This window comes from Dromiciops gliroides, chromosome 2 (assembly GCF_019393635.1).
Source record: "Dromiciops gliroides isolate mDroGli1 chromosome 2, mDroGli1.pri, whole genome shotgun sequence".
Taxonomy (NCBI): domain Eukaryota; kingdom Metazoa; phylum Chordata; class Mammalia; order Microbiotheria; family Microbiotheriidae; genus Dromiciops; species Dromiciops gliroides.
Window position 1 is genome coordinate 615,420,932 of NC_057862.1, and position 20,810 is coordinate 615,441,741.

Consider the following 20,810-nt stretch of genomic DNA (forward strand, 5'->3'; position numbering starts at 1 on the left):
TCTCCAGATTGGGGTGGTGTGACCGCTCCAAAATTGCTTTTAATTTCCTCTTTTATGGAAGAAAAGTCTCATTTCTGATACAAATATATATTAAAGATGCTCCCATCTTTATGGAACTTCTAGGAGCTAAGTACACTTCCAGATTTATGCTTTGGGCATAGCATTGGGACATAGTATTGGTAGGATGGGATGAGACTATGGGACTAAAATGCTTTCTGCTTTTCCTAAGATTTGCTAACAAGGAAGATACAGAGGCTCTTATCTATGATGTCATGGTCCATCTGACACTGTTAAATTAGTGGGAAAAGAGGGCTGGCTTTAAGGGTGATAGCAAAAAGTAAGGGACAAATAACAAATTATAAATGCCAATTATCTAGCAAATACCTGAAGAATGTTATCTCTATCACCCATAATTTGATGGGTCTTGGGTTATTCTTTTTTTTTTTTTGGTGGGGCAATGGGGGTTAAATGACTTGCCCAGGGTCACACAGCTAGTAAGTGTCAAGTGTCTGAGGCCAGATTTGAACTCAGGTACTCCTGAGTCCAGGGCCAGTGCTTTACCACTGTGCCACTTAGCTGCCCCCTTGAGTTATTCTTTCAAGAATCAAGGATTTAGTAGCAGCCTCCCTGTCTGTCTTCTCCAACCTCTTAATCTTCTGGCTTCCTCTCAGTGTCTCTAGTCTCCAGAGTCCTCTCCTCTCTTAATCTTTCCGCCTCCCCCTTTCACTGTCTTCTTTAGCATTCTCCTTTACTGTCTAACTCCCCGGTATATATATCTTCCTTCTCTCTACTCAAATCTCGGGGCTTCCCGTGCCCCCCCACACACCAAGCTAATCCCCCAGCCGAACCAGGGCTGCGAATGGGGGGGAGATGCTTGAGCGTCCCGTGCATACCACACCCAGGGCTCCAGGGGCCTGTGCCCCTGCTGTGCACCCAGGGACCTCTGCACAGGCTATGCCAGAGGCTGGCCTGGACGAGGCGGGGATCTCTTGGATAGATCCTCTCAGGGTGGAGGGAGCTGGGGCTTTTCCCCCCCAGCTGTCTGACCTGGCATCTTAGCCCATGGGGCTTTTCTGCTCAGCTGAAGCAGAGGGGGAGGTGCATTAGCCCCTCCGACAGAAAAAACCCTGAGGGCCCAAGGCTTTCTAATCTCAGCCCAAAGAGGTGAAGATGGAGAAGGAAAGGCAGTGAGCTCTCAAACTCATGACACAATCGTTTCAAAAAACATCCAAATAATGCCATAGGAAAATGCCCAGAGCAGCAAAACTCACAGAAGAATGTGCTGAAATCATCTTCTAACCAAGAACGGCTTGGAAGGTCAGAAGGAGGGAACTGCTGTGCTTATACAGGGGTCGAGCCCAACCCCATAGTCACCCTGACACAGATCCAGTCCCAGGAAGGCCTCACCAGAGAAGGAGACCCCCGGAGCCTCTGAATCAGCTGAAGCACCAGTGTCATCTGGAACTAAGCTCACAATCTGGTGAGAAAGCTGAGCCCTGGGCAGGGGGAAGACTACAGGGGTCTATGCTGGTGCTGAGGCAGAACTTGGATTTTTCACCCCTGCTGAGAACCAGGAGGTAGGCTTTAGTAGCAGTGGCCCAGGTGAGGGAGAGGCACAGACTCATCGGAGCTAACAACCACAACACATAAAGCTGGTTGATTAGCAATTTGGTCTGGGGTCATCTATGGACCAGGGAACAGGCCAGGCAAGTGAAGAACCTGATCCTCCTTAAATCATACCACCTGGGACTTCTTAAGCTTGGGATACTGCAGCCTGGAAACAGTGCCCCACTTTAAGAAGCTAAAAGTCAAGTAAAAGAAAGGCAAGATGAGCAGACAGAGAAAGGTAAGGACTATAGAAAGTTTCCTCAGTAACAAGGAAGACCGAGGTTCACCCTCAGAGGAAGATGTCAACATTAGGCATATAGGGCCCCTATATCTAAAGCTTCCAAGAAAAATAGTAATTGATCTCAGGCCATAGAGGTGCTCAAAAAAGGACTTTGAAGATAAAGTTAGAGGGATAGAGGAAAAAATGGAAAGAGAAATGAGAGTGATGCAGGAAAGACATGAGAAAAAAGTCAACAGCTTGAAAAGTTAAATTGGCCAAATGGAAAAGGAGGTACAAAAGCTCTCTGATGAAAATAACTGCCTAAGGATGAGGACTGAACAAATGGAAGCCAGTGACTTTATGAGAAACCAAGACACAATAAAGCAAATCCAAATGAATAAAAAAACAGAGGACAATGTAAAATATCTTCTGGGAAAAACTGCTGACCTGGAAAATAGGTCCAGGAGAGATAATTTGAAAATTATTGGTCTACCTGAAAACCATGATCAAGGAAAGAGCTTAGACATCATCTTCCAAGATATTCTCAGGGAAAATTGCCCTGAAATTCTAGAAGAAGAAGCTAAAATCGAAATTAAAAGAATCCACCAATCACCTCCAGAAAGAGATCCCAAAAGGAAAACTCCTAGGAATATTATAGCCAAATTCCAGAGCTCTCAGGTCAAGGAGAAAATATTGCAAGCTGCCAAAAAGAAAGAATTCAGCTACTGTGGAGCCCCAGTCAGGATAGCACAAGATCTAGGAGTTTCTACATTAAAGGACCAGAGGGCATGGAATATGATATTCCAGAGGGCAAAGGAATTGGGATTACAAACAAGAATCACCTACCCAGCAGAGGAAGAAATGGAACTTTAATGAAAAAGAGGACTTTCAGGCATTTGTGATGAAAAGACCTGAACTGAATGGCAAATTTGACTTTCAAATACAAGACCCTAGAGAACCATAAAAAACTGGAGCTGGGGGACATACCTGGGGTGGTACAGTGACCGACTGTCTTGTGTCTGAGGCCAGGTTTTGGTTGGGATCCCCCTGGGTCCAGGGGTGATGCTTTGTCCACTGTGTCACCTAGCTAGGTGATGATATCTTTAGGGTTAAATTGAGGGGTGAAGAGAATGCACTGGGGAGGGGGAAGGGCAGAGGTGAAATCCTACATGAAAGAAACAGGAAAAGGCTTATGGAGTGGGGGAAGAGATGGGAGAGGAGCAGGGCAGTAAATGAATTTTACACTCATCAGAAAAGGCTCAAAGACCTTTAATTCATCAGAGCTGCCTCAAGGAGGGACTAACACCCCCCCCCCCAATTGGGTGGAGTAATCTGTTTAATGTGGGCAGTAAATGAGCCTAATACTGATCAGAATTGGCTCAAGGAGGGAATAATGTACACACTCAATTGGGTGGAGTAATCTCTCTAACCCTGCAGGAAAATAGGAGGGGAAGGGGATAAAGAGAGAGGGGCAAAAGAAGGAAGGACAGAGTGGGGGAGTGGACAGACAGAAGCAAATCCCTTTTGAAGAGTGATAGGATGAAAGAAGAAGGATAATAGAATAAATATCATGGGGAAGGGAATAGGATGGAAGGGAAAGAGTTAACAATAGTAATCATGAAAAAGAGAAAAGGGGGGGAAATTGTACAAAAAATATTTATAGCAACTCTTGGTGGAAGCTAAGAATTGAGAATCAAGGGAATGTCCATCAAATGAAGAATGATGGAAAAAGCTGTGCTATATGATTGTAGTGGAATGGTCTTGTGCTATAGGAAATGACAAACAGGATGATCCCAGAAAAACCTGATGTATAGTGAAGTGAGCAGAGATGGGAAGACATTGTGCATAGTGACAGCAGTATTATTCAATGAGCAATTGTGAATGACTTAACTACTCTCAGCAATGCAATGATCCAAGACAATCCCAAGGAACTAATGAGGAAGCTTACTATGCACTCCCATAGAAAGAACTGATAAAAAGAATACTTGTGGATTGTACATATATAACCTGGTTGCAATCTTGTGGTGGGAAGAGGAAAGGGAGGGAGGGAGAAAAATTTGGAACTCTAAATCTTATGAAAATGAATGTTGAAAACTACCCTTCCATGTAACTGGAAAAAATAAAATACATGTTAGTTGTAAAAGAAAAAAAAGAATCAAGAATTTAGGGGCAGCTGGGTGGTGCAGTGGATAGAGCACCGGCCTTGGAATGAGGAGTACCTGAGTCCAAATCCGGCCTCAGACACTTAACACTTACTAGCTGTGTGACCCTGGGCAAGTCACTTAACCCCAACTGACTCACTAAAAAAAAAAAAAGAAAGAAAGAGAGAGAGAGAGAGAGAGGAAGAATCAAGGATTTATTGAGGTGTTAATGTTTTATTTTTTCCTTTTGGAATTCTATATGCGAAGTAACCTTCACTCAGATTCCAGAGAGGAAAGGGAGCAAATTCCCAATACACAAAGATTCTAACAAAGGGACTAAGGTCTAACTTATTAGTAGAGCTTTGTATAATTGTATATACACATGTATATATTCTTTAGCAAGGAATTCATTTCTATTTGGGGATTACAAAGTAAAGAAATATGGCTCTTGAAGTTACAAAATTTTTGGGTTTTGGTGTGTGTGTTTTTTAAGGCAATTGGGGTTAAGTGACTTGCCCAGGGTCACACAGCTAGTAAGTGTTAAGTGTCTGAGGCCAGATTTGAACTCAGGTCCTCCTGACTCCAGGGCCAGTGCTCTATCCACTGTGCCACCTAGCTGCCCCTAAAGTTACAAAATTCTAAGAAACAAAACCATTTACTTTTACACAAAATAAGAACCATAGAACTACAAAGAAATGGAAAGCATTGTTAACAGTTCAAGTTTTTTTGGTCCTGCCACACAAATCTCTTTCCCTTTCCTCAGAGAAATAAGTGGTCTTTCTTCTTGCCACTGTCAGCTCCTACAACTGTGTTCTTTTGTGTGTGTGTGTTTTTTTGTTTTTGTTTTGCAGGGCAACTTGCCCAGGGTCACACAGCTAGTAAGTGTCAAGTGTCTGAGGTCAGATTTGAACTCAGGTGCTCCTGAGTCCAGGGCCAGGGCTTTATCCACTGTGCCACCTAGTTGTCTCCTACAACTATGTTCTTGATCTCATCTTCTCCCAGTTCATGTGGAGCTTGCCCTCTCTCATATCTTCCATCTTTCCTTAACCACTTACTCTTTTTCTACCACCTATCTATATAGTCATATGCCTCTATCCAAAAATGACAAAAAACAAAACAAACCCCTGCCCCCAAAAAACCCTAACATGATTTAACCATCCTCTCCAGCTATTTTCTATATTACTCCTCTATTTCACAACCAAACTGCTTTTGTTTTTGTTTTTTTTGTTTTTTTGTTTTTTAGTGAGGCAATTGGGGTTAAGTGACTTGCCCAGGGTCACACAGCTAGTAAGTGTTAAGTGTCTGAGGCCGGATTTGAATTCAGGTACTCCTGACTCCAGGGCCGGTGCTCTATCCACTGCGCCATCTAGCTGCCCCGACCAAACTGCTTTTGAAAAAAAAAAAAAAAAAAGCCTACACTCATTGCTGCCATTTCAAGTCCCACTCTTCTCCATACAAGCTGACTTCTCCATTGCAAGCTGACTCCCCTCTACTGCTCTCTAGCCTCTCCAAACCATTCTCCACATGGTGTTCAAATTGATATTAATAAAAAACCAATCAGAGCATGTCACTCTCCCTCTCAAAAATCTTCAGCGACTCATTTTTGCCTCAAAGTTAAAATATATGATATATATGGCTCCCACCTAATTTTCTAATTTATTTCATATGTGAGGAATTGTGATTTGGGGTTTCTATGACCCCATCTTTGGCTAGAATTGGAAACCCTGGAGTGTGCCTGTGCATGCTGACCTTATGCCAGACACCTGCATGCCTACATGGGCCTGGCCAAATTATAATGAGGAAAGCCCCGCCATGACAAGAAACCTGGTGAGGACAAGTCAGGTGGTCTTCGGGGTCCAGGAACTTCTCTCTGTAGAGCCGCCTGTTCTGTCAATCAAGGCTGCCAGCCAATTAGCTTGGGGCTGTGTGTGTGTGGACGGTCCTGTTTCCTATGGAAGAGGGGACTTCTGGGAGAGGGAAGGGAGGAGAACTCACTTTGGGCAAAAGGGAGAGAGGGAGAGGGATGCTGCGCAGCTGGTACTCTTTTACCAGGTGGTGGTGGGTTTGCAGTTCTTATTTTTTTCCTTCCCCTATTCCCTTTTTCATTGTCCCTAGCTTTATTAACCTTACTTGTGTTTTAAGTTTGTTCCCATTAATAAACCCTGTTTTGTTTTTTGAAAGAAGCTGTTAATCTCCTTTCATACTCCAATATTATGGTGAGCCACCCAATTAACTCTCCCCATACTAAATTTGGCCCTTACACATATTAACCTCTACATACCCACTCTCCACCTAATTCTGTCCATTCCAGCCAACTTCTTTACTGTTCTTCCATCTCCTATAATATTGCTTGCTTTCCCAATGGGTGAGAGAAGGGCTGGAGAGAATTTGGAACTCAAAATTGTTTTAAATTAATGTTTAAAAATTTTAAACCCACCAAATTTCATGCCCCCCCCAATGCCATTATACTTGGGGTCCCCCAATATCAAACATGAATGCTTTCCTCACCATTGCCTTTTAGAACTCCTAGTTTTTTTCAAACATAACTTAGGTGCTATTTCTAAATAGGAAAGGTATTTCTTATTTGTTACGAGATTCTTTAGATATTGTGTGGATTGCACTGCAGCTCATACATAATATTGCAGAATTTCCTCAGTGAGATCCATGATCACAGACTAGACACTAACATTGGGAACACAGAATGAGTTTTAAAAAAAATTTTTTAATTTATTGCCCAGTTTATAACATGCAGGTAGGCACTGAGTTAGTCCAGCAATGCAGCTCTCTTGGACAGTTGCTGCAGAGGGATTTACCAGTGGGCACAGAATTGAAACAGCTGAGAGAAATTGGGCAGGATCACCCTTGGCCAACTTTACAGAATTCTTAATGATCCCAAGCTGTTCTAGGCCACAATATCCCATCTTTTAAACACTAATATTCTTCCACTTTGTTCTATGACTGTAAATCATGAAACACTGCGAGCTCCAAAGCCTCAAAATTACAGGTGACCCAAAGTGCAACAAACGTGAAAGGCTGGGTTAAGTAGAATCAAGGAGTTCACCAAAAAGGTGTGTAACAGATATCATCAATGACATACATACCTGGGGGGAAAAGATATGGATACATCATCTAATAGGAGTAAAGGATAATAGAAGGACAGCTAAAGTCTTGTATTCATATCCATGAAGTATTAAAATAAAGGAAGGGGCAGGTAGGTGGCGTAGTGGATTAAGCACCGGCCCTGGATTCAGGAGTACCTGAGTTCAAATCCGGCCTCAGACACTTGACACTTACTAGCTGTGTAACCCTGGGCAAGTCACTTAACCCCCATTGCCCTGCAAAAAACAAAACAAAACAAAAATAAATAAAGGAAGATCAAGGTAGGAAGATAATATATGGAAGATTACTTATTTTTAGACTTTTTATTATGAACTTTACAAACATCAAATAAAATGAATACCTATATATACATAGAAGAGAAAAAGTAGATTATACATAACACCAAAAATCTCAATCATTTACAGCTTGTTTTTCATTTTAAATACATAAATTCAACATGTGAATTCTGTGAGAAAATTATTAATAGTGGGGTGTTTGGGGGACTCAGAAACACCCATACACACACACACACACACACACACACACACACACACACACACACACACACACACATATGCAGGCAAGAACTCTGGCTGGTTTTTCAGGGCCAGCCCAGAGTCAAAAGAATTGCAAAAGAAATGTAGATTGACCTTCCTGACTACCTAAATGAAGTTAACTCGCCTTGGTGACACCCCCTCCCCCCAAGTCATGTCAATCAATAGACTTAAATGTTACTGGCCAATTAGCTTGGGTCAAAGCACAGTAACCCGCCTTTACCTGAGAGAGGATAAAATCCTTAGGAAGAAATGGGGTTGCTCTCTTCTCTCCCTCTCTCTTCTTGCACGTGCTCTCTTGGCCTGGGATGCTATCCTAGGTAATGTAGGGCTTCTGAACTTTCAGAGCCATGTGCTCTCTTTATACTAATATTTAATATGATTTAAAAAATGCTTAAAGCCAAAGACGGGTGCTAAAGCCTCTAATTTATAAGTAGCAATATATTAGAAACCCCAGCTAAGTTCCCTAAAACAGGACAGATACAGGCACCCCCATATAATTTCAAACGACACAGTTCCAAAGCTGTCCTGCTTTGTCAGATTCCCTCTGGCATATATGAAGGACTTACAGGAAGACAGGGATAAGAATCACACAAGAATGTTCACATAGGCTATTATTATTTGTACCAATGGACAAAAATGAGATCACAAATCCACTTGATCATTGAAGGGTAAGTGTGCTTTCGTAATATTGTGGTTTTTTTCTTACAGTTAAATACAAAGGTAGAGGTCATTTGAAATAATCGATCACCTCTCCCCAATGAGCATTTAATGAGCACCTACTATGTGCTCAGCACTACGATAATCTATGCTAAAACTCTTCAGGGCTATCCTTGGAATCCTGAGGGGAGATGTAGCAGCCCTGCCCTAGAAACCCAGCTCGACAGTATGAGTATAAGTAGCTCTCATTTTAAAATTCTATTATTTTATATACACATGCACATGTATAAATAAACGTAATTTTGAGACATAAAAGAACTTTTCAGTTCTTACTGTTCTTAATCTTCAGATTTCCTCTGTAGTTACATAGTATGCTGAAGATGCATATTGCGGTGTGTAAAACTTTATGTGGTCAACTTATTTCTGTCCCAAGTTTGGGGAAAATTAGCTGGGGTTTCTAATATATTGCTACTTATAAATCAGAAGCTTTAGCACCAGTTTGGGGGCATTAAGCATTTATTAAAGCATATTAGGTATTAGTAAAGATAGAACACCTGGCTCAGAAAATTAAGAAACCTATTTAGCCACCACCTCGGAGTCCCAGGCCAAAAAGAGAAAGTTCCCCTACCTGTGAGAGAAGAAGCTACCTCTGGGTTCTGACAAGAGGTGGCCCCCATACACTGCTCCAAGCTAATTGGCCAGCATCACCGAAATCCATTGGTTCACTAGATTTGAGGATGGTGCTGAGGTCAGAGGTTCAGAGAACACACCCCCTGAGAGCCAGGCTCTCAGGTAGGTGTGGTTCCAATCAAACTTTAAGTGAATTAATCAGCAAAGTCAATCTAATCAATCCCAATATTATCCTCTTGAGGGGCCTCTGGGCATCCCAAAACCCATTATTTTCTCACAAAATGAATACACACCTTTTTACAGGAGAAAATTAAAGTACCAAGTTGATAATTGACTTTCCCAAGATCACACAGAAATTTCAAGAAATAGCTCTCCCCTATGCATTATGTATTTGGTTTATTAGAATGGGCTGCCTCAAGTTGGGCTTCTTGGAACTTTTAAAAATGTTTCTTCCAATTAATATTTTTTGTTTATTCATGCCCTTTAAGATGTGTGCGTGTTCCCAATATACATTTGGTCCTCCCTTACAATAAAGACAAACTGGAGCAGAAACCAAATGACAAAATAACTGGGTCAGACCGATCTCTGGGTCCAACACTGGTCATTACATTTCATCCAAGTTCAGCAGCATCTGGGTTATTTATATATATATATATATATATATATATATATATATATATATATATATATTTTAATGTGGTCATTGTATATATTGTTCTCATTTCTATTCTCTCTACTCTCCATTAATTCATACAAATTTTCCCAGCATTTTCTGAATTGCTCTTGTCATTTTGTATAGTACAATATTCCCTTATATTCTCTTAAGGGAATATAACATGAAAGGTTGGCTTAAGTAGAATCACAGATTTTACCAAAAAGATGTGTAACAGATATCATCAATGTCAATGCATTCCTCTGTTCCCTAACTGATGGAACCCCACTCAGAACTTATATCAAACTATCTCCAAAATTCTGAAAATAAAGTTGCAATGAGAGAAATGGATGGATGATTTTATTGGATAACTCACAGTACAGTAAGTAACATATGAAACTTTTAATGAAAACACTTGGCCATAATTGCTTATGATTAACATCAACATGAACATTATTATTTCACTTTAGAGACCTTCTACATCTGTAGCTTTAGTTTCAGCCCAGGCGCAGCTGTGTAATGAAAGGTACCACTCCATTCCAGTCCACGAATGTCAGTATATTCTCCCTTACCTTCCACCCTGAAACAGTAACAATGTAAGGTGGTTAATATGACATGCTCTGGTCAGAAGTATCTGTTTCCCTGGCAAAACTGATGCACTCTGGGCCCTAGACACCTATTTCTTTTCCTGTTTCAAACTCTGACCTGATATCAAAATATAAGGTCATGGGGCAGCTAGGTGGTGCAGTGGATAAAGCACCAGCCCAGGATTCAGGAGGACCTGAGTTCAAATCCAGCCTCAGACACTTGACACTTACTTACTAGCTGTGTGACCCTGGGCAAGTCGCTTAACCCTCTTTGCCCTGCCCCCCCCAAAAAAAATGTAAGGTTAGTGTAGGGTTCCAGGAAGGATTTTATTCTAGCCAGTCCCTTGTCCCTCAGCATAGGTGATATATGGGATACAGACAGATAATGAGTTTTTGATGTGTTAACATTCTATTATCCCTTAAAGTATGAGCACGGCTCTGATTTAGGTAGAAGGAAAGGATTTCATTAAATGATCCAAAAATGGGACAAATCCTCATAGGATTTCAAACATCCAAGCCCTGCAAAAGTCAGCAGTCTGGCTGGCTGAATGGAGGCAGGACCCAGTAGGTGAAAAACTAAGCTTTCACCTCTTTGGGACTTTCTCCCCTTCCCCCTCCCCCTCTCCCCCCCCCCCCCCCCCACTATGAGCACGGAGCATCAGAGCTAGTCAACCAGGAAACAGCTCATCAGAGAGTCAGATGGAGGAAGAGTCTGTCACAGACAGTTCAAGGCACACTACAGGCAGACAAACACAGGGAGTAAGGACACGGTCTCTAGGAGCAGAAAAAGGAAGACCCTGGCAACGGAGAGCTATAGAAAGGAGCAGACCCTGTGAACTCAAGGTTAGTTCTGTAGCTGGTAACTTGGCCACCAAATGGGAGAGTGGGGGTGGCAGAGGAGAGAGAATCCTGAATCCTTCTTGTGTCTCCTTAACAAGTGGTAAAATCTTCTCAATAAGATGAACTCCTCTAACTCCTGATAAAGTATAAACTCAACTTGTCCTGGGTATTCTGGGTCCTTTAACATTGCATTTAAGGATGAGAGGGGGCAGCTAGGTGGCGCAATGGATAAAGTGCCAGCCCTGGATTCAGGAAGACCTGAGTTCAAATCCAGCCTCAGACACTTGACACAATAGCTGTGTGACCCTGGACAAGTCACTTAACCCTCACTGCCCCACAAAACAAACAAACAAACAAACATTTGAGGATGAGATTGAGTTATGACTGGTCATCTACCCTTGCACTAATCTTTGAAATGAGGTCTAGAAAGCTCCAGACAGACACAGAGAATCAGAGCTGAGCCAACCAGAAAAGAAGCCTGTGATATATAGACTGATTTCCTGGGGAGAAGCCTGCATGCCCATGCAACACTGACCCTTCTCTAAAGAACCACATAATCCCAGGAGAGGAGAGAGCCATGCAGTCCAGCTGGTGGAGACAGTAACAATGGCAAGGAGTTTTCTGGGTGAGCCAGGAGCTACGGACATGGGAACAGGTGGAAGTAAAGAAGACTTCCTCGGTAGGCAGAGTAATTAAAAGAGCAAGTGTTCTGGATCCAGAGGAGGGAGTGCTGGGATAAAGTGGCCCAGGTAGAGCTGAAGCGACTCCACGTGGAAGAGTGAACCATTCTCTGGGAGAATCCAGGAGGAAGCCACAGACTCCTGCAATACTGGATGCTACCCTCTTGCTGGGGAGTCCCTGGGGGATGTTCCTAGGCTCACTCTGGGGGTGGGCCACCTGCCTTTCCAGTGACCTGGGTGTCTCCCCTCTGCAGAGCCCTCAGTCCCAGCAGGCAGGATGCTAACTCTCCAGGGTCATGGTGGGTAGAGTGTGGAGGCTCACCACGGAGCCTTGGGTGCAAGCCCCTTCTTCTGTGGGCTCCTTCAAGTTAAATAAAGTTTACACTATATTTAAGATATTCTTAGCTGGAACGCTGCAAAGGACCTGAGTGACTTTTTCCTTTTGTCATGGTGACCTAGTCATGAGGCAGATAGCAATGCTCCCAGGGGAGATCCTGACATGGGAGCAGGAGCCAAATACAGATTTATTTGAGAGTGTTCCCAAGACTTAACCCGGTTCGTGAAAAAACAGTCCCTGGGCCATGGGTTCACCTAAATATTCTTTTCATTGCTAAAACATTTCATGGGATTTTCTTAAATTTAAAAAAACCTTAAATATTGTTTCTATTTGGTTTCACTAAAGCTGGTTTGAACCCCTGTCCAATAGGTTGCCATGATATTGGATGCAAGAGTTTGCCTTGTAGAACCCTGGTCTTTTAACATTTACTATTATTTTTCCATATATATATATATATACACACACTTAGAAAGGTACCATTTTTATAACTTAGAATTTAACTTATTTTGCTCCCATCTTTTCTACAGATAAAAAAATGCCATCATCTGCTACAGCCACACAGGAACCTGGTGAAGTAAAAAAAACAGAGGCAATTATCTGAAAAATTCATAGCAACCCCAATAATCACTTTGACTTCAATTATCAGAATATTTTAGGTGAAAGTTTTTTATCTGAATTAGACAATTGCACAAATCTTCTCCTTTGTATTAGGCGTACACACAGGCACAAACAACAGAAGAGTATAGCATAGAACTGTTCCTGAAAAGCTAAACATGACAAAACAAAATCATTAATTATATTCTAATAAATCTCTATTATGCTGCTTCTCCCTCTAGAGAATTCGTATAAAACATGTGCATCTATTTATATCTCCCAAATAAGTGTTGCTGGTTTTACATGTTCTTTTCACGCTGCTTTACATTGTGAGTCTGTCATCTGCCCAAGTGTGCTAGTTTAACCTCATTTGCTCCTACTTTCAATAACTTCATTGGCACATTATACACCTATTTTATCTCACTCTATTTCTACAAGAATAGAACAATCTGTCTGCAGACAGCCACCATATGGATCATATGACCATAGACCAGAGAGGGAAGGGACTTTAGAGGTTACTGAGTCCAACTCCCTCGTTTTACAGATAAGGAAACTGAGGCCCAGCAGAGAGGCTAAATGACACCCTCATCATCACACAGCAAGTCAGTGTCAGAGGGGGAATTTGAACCCAGTTCTTCTTGACTCCAATTCCCACAGTCTATGTTGATGTAGACATCTACTGTACAGTTAAATCTCCTTTAAGATTTAACTATCACATTCAACATTCAAAACATTGTGTGATCAATACAGAGATTTCTAATTTTTTCATTGTGTTCTCTTGATATTATTTCATTTTATCTCCCTAATATTCCCCAGGTAGGTTAAGTATTATTATCTCTATTGTATAGATGAAGAAATAACGGTACAGAGACATTAAGTAATTTTCCTGATGTCATGTAAAGAGTTAGAAGCTAGGCTGGCATTTTACTCCAGACTCAAGCATCAATGCAAACAAAAAGGGAAACCTGACAAAAGTCAAGTCAGACTCATAATGGAAAAAGTCCTGCACTGAACATGGAAGGCATGAACAAAAAATTAGAAATTAAAATGAAAGAAATTGAATCAAAGTGCATTTCCTTTTGGAAACCCAAAGCATAATTCCTGTTTTGGTCTTTCCCTCTCTGGTCTTCTCTCAAATAAGACTAACAATGCTTAGAAACTAAATTTGTTTTAAAAGATTATGTTTGGGCAGCTAGGTGGTGCAGTGGATAAAGCACCAGCCCTGGATTCAGGAGGAGCTGAGTTCAAATCCAACCTCAGACACTTGACACTTACTTACTAGCTGTGTGACCCTGGGCAAGTCGCTTAACCCTCATTGCCCCACAAAAACAAAAATTTTTTTAAAAAAGATTAGGTTTTATGTAGATGTGATATTTAAACAAACTACTCTGGAAGGCAGCTAGGTGACTCAGTAAATAGAAGACTGGGTCTGGAATCAGAAAGACCTGAGTTCAAATTTGAACACAAACATGCACTAGCTGTGTGACCCTGAGCAAGTCACTTAACCTATTTGCCTTAATCCACGAAAGAAGGAAATGGCAAGCCACCCCAGTATCTTTGTCAAGAAAATCCCATGGACAATACTGGCAGGCTATAGTCTACAGGGTCACAAAGAGTCAGACACAACTGAACAGCAACTCTGAAAGGAAAAAGCAGTAATAATATGGTTTAATGAAGAGTTATTTGATTTTTTAAAAATTTCACCTGTTTTCTACAAAACTTCCAGTATATTTTGCTCCATTTGGGAATGTGTAAGTCCCTGTTCCATGGTACATGTTGTCCTTGAACTCTCCTTCATATACTGCTCCTGAAAAATGTTCAAGTCTTCCTATTCCATTCATCTGTTTGGATAAAAAGAAAGAAAAATAGTGACTCATTGAAATAGGCATTCCCAGATCTTATAGAAATTTGAGAGAGACTGGCCAATGATGGCCAATTCTTAAAGCATCTGCCAATATTCCCCACCTGGTTTCAATACTTAAAGTAGGGTTTCTTAACATATTTGTGTGAGGCTATAGACCCCTTCTCAGAACAATGTTTTTAAATGCATGAGATACATAGAATTACTAAGGAAACCAATTACATTGAAATACAAATAAAATTGTTATTTAAAAAAAATATCTAAGGACCCAGGTGAAGAACACCTGCCTTGAAGCCTGCACAGATAACCCCTGCCTGGTTTCTAAGTGGCCTTGGAGCATGTTCAGGTACTTTTTGTCTGCTTCAAATGAATCCACGTAAAAACTTTGGGGACCTTGTTTTCAGTCAAGTCTTCTAATTTGCTTTGGAACTGGAAAAAAACTGATGCTTCAGGAGCTGATTCAAAACTAGGATCCAAATCTCTCTCAATCTTTTCCTAGGAGGGCAACTACTTTGAGTTGCCAGGTGGGGAAGGGGCCTCATTCTTCAACCTGGATGCCACATGCCTTGGTTCCATTTCCTGTCTTGGGAGTATTCTAAAATGGGAATAGCCAAGTAACCAGGTAGATAGAAAGATGCCATCAGAGATTCCACCTACAACCAGAGGTGGGAGCAGGAATCCCTGGAGTGATGGTGGCTGCTTCAAAAAGAGACAGCTTGTGAGTCTTAGTGAGTGGATCCCATCAGGGCACTGACCCTCGGAACCCAACAGAGAACTACACCACAAGGGAGAAAGGGACTTTCAGGGCCAGGCCCACACCCCTCAGCCACATCTGTTCCATGATAAGCATGCCTCACTAACACAGCATTTCAAGTCTAAATCTATACTTCCAGCAGGACTTTGTGGATGCAAAGGGAGTGTGTGCTTCAGGTTTAAAGGGAATGTTCTGTAGCGACTATTCTGTATATACTCTCTCAGTAAATCCCTTTTCTAAAAACTGACGGAGTTTCGATTGGTTGAATGATAATGAAGAGCACACAAATGGGAAAGGTTCAGAAGATAGAAATCACAATCCATCAGGGTTACCGTACAAAACCCTAAAAGTAGTAAGGAGCAGCTGCTGTCTGTGGACTCAGCCAGATGGTTGTCAGTACAGTTTGGGGGAGTGCCCCAAGAAGGGCTGCTTTGTGTACAGACATGAGTCTGTCATTCACTCAAGTCTGGTAGTTTAATCTTGTTTGCTCTTAATTTCAGTGACTTTATAAGCAGATAATTCTAGACCTACTTTACCTCTAACAAAACTAGGACAACCCTTTTCCTTATAGCCTTCATATGTGTCTGTGGTCACATCCTATACAGTTAAATTTTCTTTAGGTTTTGGACATCATGTGCAACATTCCCCACACTAGGATTATTTACCCATTCTGACTACTATACTAATAAGAGCATATTGAGTAAAGTGAAAAGAACTTGTATTACTTTGTCATCTTTCCAGGCCCCTATATAGGTTATTCCATTGGGGGTGGTATGTACCCCTGCTCCATTTCTCTCAAAGACTCCAGGAGATGTTCTCGTACAGTCACCTTCTAAAACAAGAAAAAATATCCAAGATTGGAAGCAAAAGTGAAATGTTTTAGCAGAATGTGCATTTTGTACCTTGATGAACCTCTTCTGATAGCCCTCTGTCCCTTGGATCTGAGAAGAAGGAAGTGAGCTGTCCAAGGTCATGAAATCTGTCAGAGCCTAGGGTTTAAATTCAGGAAGCCCAGTGCTGAGTTCCCACTCAGGTATGCCCTTTTTTAAACCTTTACATTATATTATGTGGTAATAATAATAATAGCACTTATGTTGGGCTTTGAGGTTTACAAGGCACTTTACAAAAATGAACTCATTTGAAGCTTCCAACAACTCTCTGAGATAGGAGCTATCATTATCCACATTTTACAGATGAAGAAAGTTAGGCACAGACATACTGACTTGCCAGGGATCATACCCAAGCTAGTGAAGTGTCTGAGGCAGTATTAAAACTCAGGTATTTTCTTACTTCAAGTCTCTTACTCTATTAACTGCACCAATATATGATAAAAAAAATAATTCTTGGTGAACATATGGATTTGTGGACCATTTGTAATAACGCCTAAGCTTGGGAACAACAAAAACAACCCTTTAATCTTCCACTTTGCCTCCTGTACTTTGTGTTCCAAAAGGCTGACTCCTATGTGATTAATGTGGGGCCTAAAATGTTTAATAGAAGTTTCACAAAAACTGTGGCTGTCACTTTTTACTTGTTATTTAATTTTTACTTACATAAAAAGTAACTTAAAAGAAATTCTTACCATATTTGTCTCCATTTGGAAATATAAAGTATATTTTATATACTTCTGGGTCTGTTTTTAAAAAGAATAAATGTTACTTAAGCTTGAAGATTTTCATATCACAAGGTATATCACAATTAGCACAAATTGGCCCACTATATCTTATTACAACAATGTTACAATGACTTGGAGTGTCTTCACTATCTACTTGGTTAGAGCAGGGAAATAATGCAACAGATTCATTTAGGTTCCACTTGTTCATCAAGCTATTTCAAGTCTCTTGCCTTCTGTTTACATAACTATACAATTTCAAAGTCAAACCACCTGTGAAGTGTCCTACCGATTAGATAGAGAGGTAGTGTGGAGAATATTGGAGACAGAGGCTTATATTGAGCTTCTGTCAGTAGATGAGTGGATATATATTGGAATATTCCAAGTACAATCCCCTTTCCCCAATTATTTTATTCAATGTAGAGCTGCAAAAGATCTGAGATGTCTTCTAGTCCAACCTCATCATTTCCATAACTGAGGAAGCAGAGACCCAGAGATACTAAGTGGCATGTCTCAAGTAAGACAGTTGGTAACTATACAGAATTTGAAACCATTTCCTAATTACAACTCCAAGGCCTCTTCCATTACATCACACTACCTTCTCATCTCTTTCCATTTCACCACAAAGAATTACCCACCCCACCTTTCCTTTCTTTCCCTAATTCCTACTCCTAGTCTACAGCCATATAGATTCCAAACACCTTCACAGTTGTAAAGATGTTCGGCTTGAGTTCACAATCTACCAATGCCTAACAGTTCAGCCCAGTATGCATCCTTTTTTTTTAGTGAGGCAATTGGGGTTAAGTGACTTGCCCAGGGTAGCTAGGTGGCGCAGTGGATAGAGCACCGGCCGGGGAGTCAGGAGGACCTGAGTTCAAATCCAGCCTCAGATACTTAACACTTACTATCTGTGTGACCCTGGGCAAGTCACTTAACCCCAATTGCCTCACCCCCCCCCCCACAAAATTAAAGTGATTGTATTTTGGAAATGCCACGCTACAACATGGAACAATGAATTCAGAGGCTGTGGATTCAAAGTCTAGCTTTGTTCCCCTGTCTGTGTGTGACCTTGGAACGTTGGCTCAACCTCTCTGGGCCTCAGTTTCTTCATCTGAAAATAAGGAGGCTAAACTAGATGCCCTTCGGGCTCCACATCTACGACCGTATAACTCTATGGTACCCTCTCTCGTGGTACTGCGCGCACCGGGGTTGGCAATGGTTACTCAGCCTTGGCACCCCGTTTCCTGGGCACCCCACGGACACACCAGTAAAGAGGGAGCCCAGAGGGGTGTGGTGGCAGCAGCTGTAGGAGCCCCCAGGTGGATTACTCCGTCCAGCCCACTGTTTTACAGACGTGGCGACCGGAGGGGTCGTGGAATCTGTAGCAGGGAAAGGTTCCCTCATCTAGCCCAATTCTTCCTGCCTCGGCTTAACAGCTGGTGAAACTGAGGCCCGGGGCGGTCCAGAGATTTGTCCACTGTGTCACGCGGGAAACTGGGGGGAGGTTGGAGATAGGGATAGCCCCGCCCCCACCCCGGCCACCTTTAAATTCTTCTGCTGACACCTCGTTCATTTTCAGGAAGGTCACAGATCTTTGGACTCTCCGCGGCGGCGGCGGCGACTAGATCACACCCCCCCCCCTCCCACACCCACTCCCCGCATCCACACGCCCACCGAGCCGCCGCAGCGCCGGCTCCAACAAGCTACACTCCCAGAGGAAGCCGGGCCAGACGCGCGCCTCGGTCGTCAGGGAGACGCTTCCCCACACCCTACTTTCTGACCCGGAAGTAGAAGTTCAGCCCCCAGCGGAGGAGCCAATCAGGAGGCGACGGGGTCGCGAGGGGGCTGGACCAGCACCGCCCCGGGAAAGAGGCCTATCGGAGGCTGGTCCTCGCCCTGGACTACCTCAGAGACTGAGACGTCGACCTCCACCCGCTCCAGGGTCGAGGTAAGCGGAGCGGGAGAGCGGACTCCTGCAGCCGCGGCAGCCCTCAGGTCGTGCGCACGATCGCTCGCCCTCGGGAGGGCTGAAGACCGTAGGGTCTGAGCCTGCGCTCTGGTCGCGGGCCGTCGCTGCCGGTGTTGGGGGGGTGGGTGTCGGCGGCGCCCCATTCTAGGAGGGATGCGGGGAGGGGCCACGATCTCGCCGGTGTGCGATGGAGGGGAATCGAGGGTATCTGCCGAGGGGCTGGGATTCCCGGGCAGATGGAAGAAAAAGCTCGGCTTCCTGGACCATCCTCACATCCCTGGGAGGGAGAGAAGGGGAGGGGGAGGCAGACGAGAAAGACATTCGTTCATGTGCCTAAAAATATGGGGGTGCGAAGAGGGGAGCCATGACTGGAAGGGTTTGCAGTTAGCAAAGCTAGGTCCGAAAAGCAGTCCAGCCATTTAGCGGGTGACTTCACACATTTAACACCCGAGTCTTAGCTTCTTTGTTTTTAAAATGAAGGGATTGGTTTAAATAACCTTCCCCACCCCACCCACGACCCCTGGTTAAGGGAAAATGGGGCCTGAAAACCAAGACTGAGCATGAAGTAAGGGATGATGTATTTCTTTCTTTATTTTTTTTTAACATTCATTTTTTTTTTTAATTTCGAGTTCCAAATTCTCTCCCCCACTCAGTGAGGAGGCAAGCGATATGATAACCATTATGTATGTGAAGTCATGCAGAGTAAATTCAGAGTAAGGAGTAATTTCTAATGCGAAAACCTAAGGATTAGGAAATCTTTTCCTCTTGTGTCTAAAATGTAAGAAACGTAATGAGAATCTGATTCTGTGACTAAAATAGGCTGGATTATGTAGTCTCTCTATGTGAGTTGTAGGGTGGATTTAAAGCTCTTTATTTTCAAACCTAGGAATGATGTGAGAAGGTAACGTGTGAAGAGAATTATGTACATTGTAAGAGGGGTGTGACACCTCCAAACTCCAATGAATATAACTAACTAGATGCTCTATACCCTAAGTGAGTTATAGGAACAATGAAAGGTTTTTGGACACCTCTGTTGAACCTCTCAGTGGTGTAAAGTAGTACAGACAAAGCATTGATTTGGGAGAAATGAAATACCTTTAATCATTGAATAAAAGCGAATGGTGCCACATTGGAAATGTTTGATTGTTAATTGAAGAGAACTAATCGCACCCTGGGGAGCTTTAGCTATAACAACCACCTAATTTGGAGTTGGCCTAGGCTATTCTAGGGGTGTCACAGCTTTAGCCAAGCCCTTGAAAGGGATTCACTTAGGGGTAGGAAGTTCAGTCTTCTCCCAACACCCCCATCAAAGCATGACTTTGTACATTTCAAAAGGCCAAAATGTGGACTTCCATCAGTGTCTTGGGTAGCAGTGGCCTTGAATCCCAATGCAGTTGCTGCCATTAGCCATTGTTGTTCTGGGGACACTGATTCAAGAGTTAAACTCTGGCAGCTCTGAGAAGCTATGCCCAGAGGTCTGTTGTAACGAAAGTCATGGAAGAGGGGGAAGCACTTCAAACAAATTACTCTGGTCTTGAAAAGGCAATGCAGGTGGTCCCTACCATCACTGTGACACAGTGGACAGAGGTTTGGGCAGCTGGTGGCAAAGCTTGGAATCAGGAAGATCTGAATGCAAATCCTGCCTCAGATGCTTATAGACTCTGTGACCCTGGGCAAGTCACTTTACCTCCCTCATCTAAATTTCCTCATCTGAAAAATGAGGGAGTTTGACTTAATGACTTCTAAGGGCTCTTACATTTCTGAAACTATAATCTTTTGACCCTATGATAAGTTCAGGATCTTCATTTTGAATCTTTGAAAGCAGTGATCAGGCGGTATACAAACTAGTGGTACTAGAGCACTCTGCAGTTTATAATTCTGAAGGGGCTCATTGATTCTGAGATCTCGCCCCCTTTGCTGTGTTAACTCTAGCAACACTAAGAGGGGTGGGGTAGAAGGGAAGGCAATAAGCCTTTAAATAGTGCATACTATGTGCCAGGCACTGTCAGACA

At 42.7% G+C, this 20,810-nt stretch overlaps 2 protein-coding genes across 5 annotated transcripts in view; one reads left to right on the forward strand and one right to left on the reverse strand.

The window, feature by feature from the left end:
* Positions 1-9,611: 9,611 nt before the first annotated feature.
* Positions 9,612-18,584, reverse strand: MORN2 (MORN repeat containing 2). 2 transcript variants are annotated; one of them, XM_043988197.1, is made up of 5 exons: positions 18,504-18,584; positions 16,800-16,850; positions 15,943-16,049; positions 14,307-14,443; positions 9,612-10,144 (listed from the first exon to the last, which is right to left on the reverse strand). In XM_043988197.1, exons 4-5 carry the CDS (start codon positions 14,441-14,443, stop codon positions 10,042-10,044), a joined length of 240 nt encoding a protein of 79 aa, XP_043844132.1. In that variant the 5' UTR covers positions 15,943-16,049; positions 16,800-16,850; positions 18,504-18,584; the 3' UTR covers positions 9,612-10,041. The 2 variants fall into 2 exon arrangements, with proteins under 2 accessions (XP_043844132.1, XP_043844131.1); XM_043988196.1 differs by lacking the exon at positions 18,504-18,584 and adding an exon at positions 18,372-18,500.
* A 66-nt stretch (positions 18,585-18,650) lies between these two features.
* DHX57 (DExH-box helicase 57) overlaps positions 18,651-20,810 on the forward strand; it is a 62,935-nt gene continuing 60,775 nt past the window's right edge. For all 3 annotated transcript variants that reach the window (XR_006354797.1, XM_043983907.1, XM_043983909.1), the window contains exon 1: positions 18,651-18,777. The gene's annotated coding sequence lies outside the window, so the exon portion shown is untranslated. The remainder of the gene's footprint in view (positions 18,778-20,810) is intronic.

Coding starts and splice junctions, on each gene's coding strand:
- MORN2 (XM_043988196.1), bottom strand. CDS start 18,402: ATGAACGAGGTGTCAGCAGAAGAATTTAAAG. Junction 16,851..18,371: donor GTCAGCAGAAGAATTTAAAG/GTGGCCGGGGTG, acceptor TTTTAAAAACAG/ACCCAGAAGTATATAAAATA. Junction 14,444..15,942: donor GGGCCTGGAAAGATGACAAA/GTAATACAAGTT, acceptor TTATCCAAACAG/ATGAATGGAATAGGAAGACT.